Here is an 8,209-nt window from a genome sequence, read left to right as displayed (position 1 = left end):
TTTCTTTGTGTCCTAAGATGTGATCTATTTTCTGGGCAGAGCTGGGTATGGAATTCAGCTCTGTTTTGGGCGGGGAATTGGGCTTCTAAATGGAACCGTTTATCGGTCTCGGGAGGTTTGTTCTCCCATTTGGCAGTTCTGTGCCACCAATAGCTGCTTGCTGCTTTCATTTTTTAATTTAGGAATTCCGGCAGGCAGGGCGGGCACCGCTAGCCAAGCCGAGGCCCAGGATGAGCCTCCTACCTGGGCAGGGGGCGTTCTCCTGTGCGGAGCTGGCTTTTGCTATTTGGTCCCCCTTGCCCTTCTCAAAGATGGCCGCTTGGTCCTCGCTTTCCCCAGGCGGGCTTTAGCTCCCGTCTAGTCTGACCCTTTGCCAGTGTCAAAGATGGCACTTTGCTCTGGCAGTTGGGAAAGGAGCTGCTCCGTGGGCGCGAGTGAGAATGTCTTTTGTGGGAGTACTCACACTGTCTCTGCGATTTCAGCCTGTCCGTGCTCAGCCTGCAATCTGTATGTTCGCTGCCGTCTGGAGGATTTGCACCTGGTCTCCATTGAGGTACGCGGGGTGCGCGGTGCGGTGCTGGCGCCCGCACTGGTGTGGCATTGAGACTCCGCCCAGAGCTCGAATCTGTGTTTTCAGACCAACTATGTTGGTTTTTCCTTCCTGGCTGAAATCCCTGTACTGTTAGAACTTATTTGAGCTATCTAGTGGTAAAAGTTTCTCTGGGGTGGAAAACTGCACTGTTGGAGGGAGCTCAGCTAAGGCACTGTTGCTCCTCCGGCATCTTCCTCGCTTCCCTGTAAAGTCATTTTCTTATCTTCTGTCTTTCAATTGCATAGACGTAGTTGAAAAGTATTCACTCATTTTAGTAGATAGCAAATCATTCCTTGACATTAATAATCACGCCAAATATTCGTGTAAGTGAAAAGCTCAAAGAGATTAGCAGAAGCAGAAGAAGCAGAAAGGACTAAGTCCATACATATGTGAGAGCCTCCTGAGAATGTGTAACCCATAATACATAGCCACTTGTTCTCTATCTGTTCTGGAAATTTACTGGGTTTTATCAATTAAGTTTTTTCAACATCTGGCACCGGGCACATGTGGCTCATGTCTATAGTCCTAGCTATTCAGGAGACTAGGAGGAGATCATCCAGTCTGGAGTCAACAAAGGTAAAAAAGTAAGTTAGTGAGGTTTGTATAGCTATCAGCCGAAAAGCTGGAAATGGAGATGTGGCTGAAATGGTACCAGGAAAAAGAAATAAAGCTGGCCAAACTTTCACAGTTTATTTTTTTCACTCTTAGCTGTACTTTTAGTCTGTTCACATTCAAATGTTACGGATTCACACAATTATGCATTGGCAGCTTTAATTCTCTCTTTTGCTTGAAATGATACCTCTATACTATAATTAGAATTTAATTTTTTTCCTATGAGGAACATTATAACACCCTTCCATTCTTAATTTTCACATTCAATAACTTCTTCTCTTATCAAATCTCAATATTTCTTTCATTTATTTAGAAATTTCCTGTTTTATTTCTGAATTTTAAGTTACTGGTATAGCTGAGTTCCTTAAATTTTGTGTTTCTTATGCAATTATTTAACAGTATTTGTCATCATTAGATTACCAAACAGATCCTGCTCATACTTTGATTTAAAAGCATACACTTGTGATTAAATTGCCTATATTTCATGTCAATCTCTATGCATTTAAAATATCCCCACAACTGGTAACTATTTCTTAGTTGAAGTCACTCCTAGTTTTATGAGTTGTCCTAATGAAACTCATTGAAATCTATTGAATAATAGTAGGGTAAGTATGGGGTAGTAGAAAATAGCAAGTAATAACCTTGGTTAATCTTGTTAAGGCACAAGAGGTCAGTATGTGGAATATTATGACAAAAGCCCTTTGAGAACTTGACATGAAATAATGAATACCTAATGAATTAATTATTTGAATGGAAGATAAGTCTTCCTTAGGGTGAGAGATATTGGGAAGGAAAAGTAATGGAGGTAGTAAAGAGAGACAAAGTGAATACGGCACTGTAGGTTATATACATGCACAGAAGAGTGAAATCTGCTGCAATTGCTTTGTGAAAAGGAAATGGGGATAAAAAAGAGTGATGGAGAGAAGTCTGATCAAGCATATTGTAAGCATGTATGGAAATGTTACAATGAAAACCCTCTCTACTAGTAATATGACCTAACAAAATATTTTAAGGAAACATTTTTAAATATTTAATGAAAATCAATATTTACTTTAGAAAAGTTTTTCTTTGTGTTTGGTAGACTGAGGTTTAAACTCATGACTTTGTGCTTTTTTATACTACTGGAGGCAGACCCTCAGCATATCTTTCTCTGGTTATTTTGAGATAGGTTTAAATTAGTTGTTTGTTTTTTTGGTGTCTACTATGGCTTGAACTCAGGAACTCATGCTCTTGCTAAGCTTTTTTAAGAGCTGGCTGTCAACCACTTGAGCCATAATTCAGTGCCTGCTTTCTTCAGGTTAACTGAAGATTTGAGTAACAGATTTGTCTGTCTAAGCTGGCTTCTAACTGTAATCTTATATCTCAGCTTTCTGGGTAGATAAAATTATAATCATGAGCAGTCAGTGCCTAATCAATTGTTTCCCCCCCAGACTCGCAGATCAGTAGTTTTATAATTCAAAAATATTCAAACTATACTCAAAGAATGTACTCTAAATATATTCAAAGGTATTTCATATTCAACAAATATTTTGAATCATAAAGATGTCAACATTAATAAACATTTTGTTAATTGATCTTCACCTCTCTGGTAACGTATTATTTCGCTAAACAAACCGATCTTCGTTTATTCCATAGTAATGTACATGTTCTCCTACGTGTTTGCAGGAACGTTTATTATTGAGCATTTCACACTTAGCTCTTAATACACCTGGAATCATTTGAATGAATAGTAGGAGGGAGAGTACAAGATCCATACCTAAGAACTATTCAGTAGTTCCAAACTTTTCACTGAAAAACCATGAGGAGAGGACCACACCATTGCAGTGCCTCATTTATCCTAAATCACATGCCTAAACACACATGTATCTTAGTCTAGATAATCCATACTATGCCAATATCCTACTTAATATCATAGACATTGGTGATGAATACATGCTCTAGGTTTCTTCTTCAGGTTGTGACTTATGTTCATATATATTTTTGTATTATTATTCAAGCATTTTATCAGTTCCCCAACAGCAGCACCTGCTTGAACTTTAATAGTCATCAGACTCAGTTTTCAGACCAATATAAAGAAAATTGATGTCTTAAAAAATACTGAAATTTCCATTCCATTCTATGGCTCATGCAGTGAGTTCACATCTGTGATACTAACCCATTGGGATGTGGAAAAGAAAAGAATGTAAGGTCAATGCCACCCCAGGAAAACATTCACAAATCTGCATTTCTATCAATAAAAGCCTGAACAGAGGAGCTGGGAAAATGGTCTAGTGTTAGAGTGCTTGCCTTGGGTACATGAAGCCCCGGGTTCAATTCCCCAGCACCACATATACAGAAAACGGCCAGAAGCGGCGCTGTGGTTCAAGTGGCAGAGTGCTAGCCTTGAGCGGGAAGAAGCCAGGGACAGTGCTCAGGCCCTGAGTCCAAGGCCCAGGACTGGCCCAAAAAAAAAAAAAAAAAAAAAAAAAAACCTGAACAGAGTGGAGTGTACTTATAATTCACCTTTGGAAAAATATACACAGGAAGATCATGGTACAGATTAGGCCCAGCATAAACATAAATAACTGAACTAAAAAAAAACTGAACTAAAAGGGTTATGGCTGAGTAACTATCTGGAAAGTGTAAGACCCTGATTTCAAACTGCAGTAAAACCAAAAATAAATTAACACTTCCAATTTACGAAAATGGTAATATTCACAAGTTATTTAAGTTCATTTTACCAGAAAATTATTTTGTCGATATCCACACAGACATACTGAAAACATTTTATTACAGTGTCAAAGTATTACGAGATTTTTTCAGATGATAAAAAAGTTATGAATTCATACTTTTCCTATTTTATTTGCTTTAGGCAGTGGACAATTCAAGTTGTGCAACTGTTCCCTTATGATACTTTTCAGTACAAAACCAGTTACAAATTGCGTTGTCTTTTACATTGGCTAGAAAATATTGCATGCTAGTATTTTAAATGAAACATCAGTGATCACAACTTATTACAAAATACCTACATTTTTCAGTTTTTCTATGACTCTATTTACCTGAAATATTTGCTTTTTCAGATAAATCAAAGATACTTAAGGATGATGTGTGTTAAAATCTCTTTGAAATTGGAGTACACATTGCTCACCCCTGTAATCCTAGCTACTCAGGAGGCTGAGATCTGAGGATCACAGTTCAAAGCCAGCTCAAGCAGGAAAGTCAGTGAAAGTCATCTCCAATTAAGCACTAAGAAGCTAGGAGTAGAGCTGTGTCTGGCTTTCAGCACAAAAGACCAAAGACAGAAGTTCAGAGACAGATACCAGGCCCTGACTTCAAGCCCCAGGCCTGGCGCGCGCGCGCACGCACACACACACACACACATACACACACACACACACACACACACACACTGTCTCTTCCAAAAAGAAGAAAGAAAAATATGGCATTGGTGGTACGTAGCTCTCAGTCAAAGTACTTGGGAGGTTGAGGAAGAGGATAGAGAGTTCAGTCCAGTCCAGAAAAAGATTTGCAAGTCTGTAAAGGAATCTTAAAAAAAAAATAGAAAGGGGGGCTGGGGATATAGCCTAGTGGCAAGAGTGCCTGCCTCGGATACACGAGGCCCTAGGTTCGATTCTCCAGCACCACATATACAGAAAAAACGGCCAGAAACGGCGCTGTGGCTCACGTGGCAGAGTGCTAGCCTTGAGCGGGAAGAAGCCAAGGACAGTGCTCAGGCCCTGAGTCCAAGGCCCAGGACTGGCCAAAAAAAAATAGAAAGGGTTCATTGAGGGGCAGAGGGAAGGCAGGAGAAAATGAGGAAGAGGTAACAATTTTGACAAGAAATGTACTCACTACCTTACATACGTAACTCTAACCCCTCTGTACATCACCTTGACAATAAAATTAAATAATAAAATTTAAAAAGAAAGGATATGGTTAAAGCACAGCTTTGTTGATCTATTGAAATATCTAAAATAGTTTTCAAAGATAACTTTGTTGAGCTATGCCTCAAACATTTTCTAGGCAGGAAAAACTATTTTGCCAAAAAATTAAAAATGAATTGTAGAAGTAGGATTCAAACTTAGGCCACCTGAGTTTAATGCCTACAGGATTACCACAAAAGTCCATGTGCTTTCCTTAATAGAGCACAAAAGTATAGTAAGTTAGAAAATTCTTACCTGTATAACACTTTAACAAATAACATTAAGACCAATAAAAATTTCACAATAATTTTTAAAAGATATGTATCAATACTAGAAATCAATGACATTTTCCACTACTAAACCTATCTCTCCTGGATGGAATTTAAGGAAAAATGTCAAAACTAGAAAATGCAAAATTTATGAGCATGGTTACAGAAATATCATTATATGTTTTAATCGCAAGGGTCACCTTGTGAGTTTTTCAAGGCGTACAATTAGATAATTTCTGGGAACTCTCAGAAAACATATTTATTACCTTCACTCTCATAATGAAAGACTGAAATAGCTGAAATCTGAGATTCAGTACCCAGGCCTCAAGGTTAAACATAAAGATGACCACGGACATCTAAGTTTCTAGGAGGCTCCACCTAGACACACAGCTACTTGAAATTCATTCAAGTTTTCCTGTTGGACTTTCCAAAGTGCACCACTCAGCTGCCAAAGTGCTGCTTCTCATGTGGAGTTCAGACCCGCAGCCCAGGCTGCACCTGAGAGCCTGGCAGGCGCTCGGCTTCCTCCCCAGCTCCACCTGAGACCTTCTGCATGGGAACTTGTGAGTGTGCGCATGCGCCCTGAATCTCCACAATTCTCTAGACAGTTCGTGTGTCCTTTAAATTTTCACAACCTTGAGCTACAGGCAACAGAATCGCATGTTTGCCAATCCACTCTGTCTTCATAAGGAAATTTCAATGGTCGCAATTTCACCTGCCACAGAGAGAAAGAAAATGATTTCTTTTTCTCATTTGGCATGTATGTGTTCTGAAAAATGTCACCCTTTACCTCCGCCTTAAACCTCACTGTCCCTGTTCTCCAAGAAAATAAGGAGTTTAAGGTCTGTGTGATTCTAGAAGAAATGTCAGATGATGTAATGACCTTCCATACCTAACTGTACACCTAGAAGACAAGCAGTGAGTTTTCAAATCTTGAATAAGGAAAAACAAAGACTGTGAGTATTATGACAAGATTAACAGTCTTTAAAATAGTTTGGGCATTCAATATTGTTAATTTTAACATGAGAAGAAGCATAGATCACTGAAAATGAGCACATTCTACAACTCACTATTCAATTTATGTGTATTATTATACTAGTGAGGAATGAGTTGGAAATCCTTAAACTAAAAAATACTGGTATTTATGAGTTTATTTAAGTAAAGAATTGTCCAAGCTCTTCAAAGATCTTTGACATATGTAGGTAATAGAGAAAAATCTTTACTGAATATTACTTAAATTATTTTTGGTAAAAGTCTTTTAATAAAAATATTCAAAGGCAGGAACTGATCCGAGCTGCTCTGGAGCCTGAGATGTGAGGATCTTGATTCCAATCAAGCTCAGACAGAAAAGTCCTTGAGACTTTCATCTCCATTTAAATACCACAAAGTTGGAAGCAGAAGAGTAGCTCAAGTAGTAAAACACTACTCTTGAATACAACAGTTTAGTAACACCACCCAGGCCTTCAGTTCAACCCCAAAAGGGACACACAAACCCAAAACTATAAATTAATTATCGTACTACTAGTAGTAGCAGTAACGTAATATATATTACATTTCAAAAATGAGAAATTATTTATCAGGAACTGTAGAACTAAACAGTGATTACCAAATAGGTGCTTATTTAACATTCTTTGACTGGATTTCACATAAGATTAAATTTTCCAGGTGCCAATACAATTTGTTTGTTTCAAATGGTTCTGACAAACAGAACCAGAGTAAGTGGATTTTTCCTCATGGGGTTTTCTCAGAATCCTCATCTGCAGCTCTTACAGCTTTCCTGTTCTTGGTGATGTACCTTTTGGCCTTGACAAGCAACTTCATCATTATCACCATCACAACACTGGATGAGCAGCTCCAGTCTCCCATGTATTACTTCCTGAAGCAACTTTCCATTCTGGACACTTCCTTCATCTCCGTCACCGTCCCCCAGTCCTTTGACAATTCCCTCACGGGCAATGGTTGTATTTCCTATACTCAGTGCGTGCTCCAGGTTTTCTTCTTCACGTCTTTGTGCTGGGCTGAGCTGGCCATTCTCACCGTGATGTCTTATGACCGCTATGTAGCCATTTGCTTCCCACTGCACTATGAGCTCATCATGGATCCCAGAAAGTGTAAGAGAGCTGTGACAGCTGTATGGGTAAGTGGAGGCATCACAGGAACTTTGTATATGGCTGTCACATTGTCTCTCACATTCTGTAAAGCCAAAGTAATTCACCAATTCTTCTGTGATGTCCCTCAAATCGTGAAGCTCTCCTGCTCCAATGATTACCTTGCAGTCTTTGGAGTGAATATTCTAATGACTGTGGCAGCCGTCGCCTGTTTCATCTCCATCGCCTTCTCCTACATCCACATTTTCTCCACAGTTCTAAGAATCCCCTCTGCTGAAGGCCGATCTAAGGTCTTCTCTACCTGCCTGCCACACCTCTTCGTTGTCTCATTTTTCCTCTCCACAGGCATCTGTGCCTACCTCAAACCAACTTCAGACTACTCAACTGCTTTAGACCTTTTGCTATCTATCTTTTACACAGTAATTCCTCCAACACTCAACCCTGTTATCTATAGTCTGAGGAATAAGACCATGAAGAGAGCTATACAGAAGCTAATGTTGAATAGAAAAACCACTGAGAAATAAATGTTCTTTTCATGCAATTAATGGATATCTAATATTACACTTTAGAAAATTTTATTAGTGGAATTTCTTCGACATGTGGTATCAATATAAAGCAACCAAGATGCATTGCATTCATAAGCTCTTTTGTTGAATGGGAAAAAATGTGTAGAGTTACTTAGAGATTATAAAAAGATATTTTTTAAATGATACTTTTGTAGTATAT

General features: G+C 38.7%; 1 protein-coding gene across 1 annotated transcript; it reads left to right on the top strand.

Moving 5' to 3' along the window:
* Window positions 1–7,066: 7,066 nt before the first annotated feature.
* On the top strand, window positions 7,067–8,007 carry LOC125353547 (olfactory receptor 14J1-like). Its single transcript, XM_048349244.1, is given in 2 exon segments — window positions 7,067–7,142; window positions 7,145–8,007. Coding segments are annotated over 2 exon segments (939 nt in total).
* Window positions 8,008–8,209: the final 202 nt, after the last annotated feature.

The sequence above is a fragment of the Perognathus longimembris genome, chromosome 6 (genome assembly GCF_023159225.1).
Source record: "Perognathus longimembris pacificus isolate PPM17 chromosome 6, ASM2315922v1, whole genome shotgun sequence".
NCBI lineage: Eukaryota > Metazoa > Chordata > Mammalia > Rodentia > Heteromyidae > Perognathus > Perognathus longimembris.
Note: the sequence above shows the minus strand (reverse complement) of the source record. Positions and strands in the feature narration are given on the sequence as shown.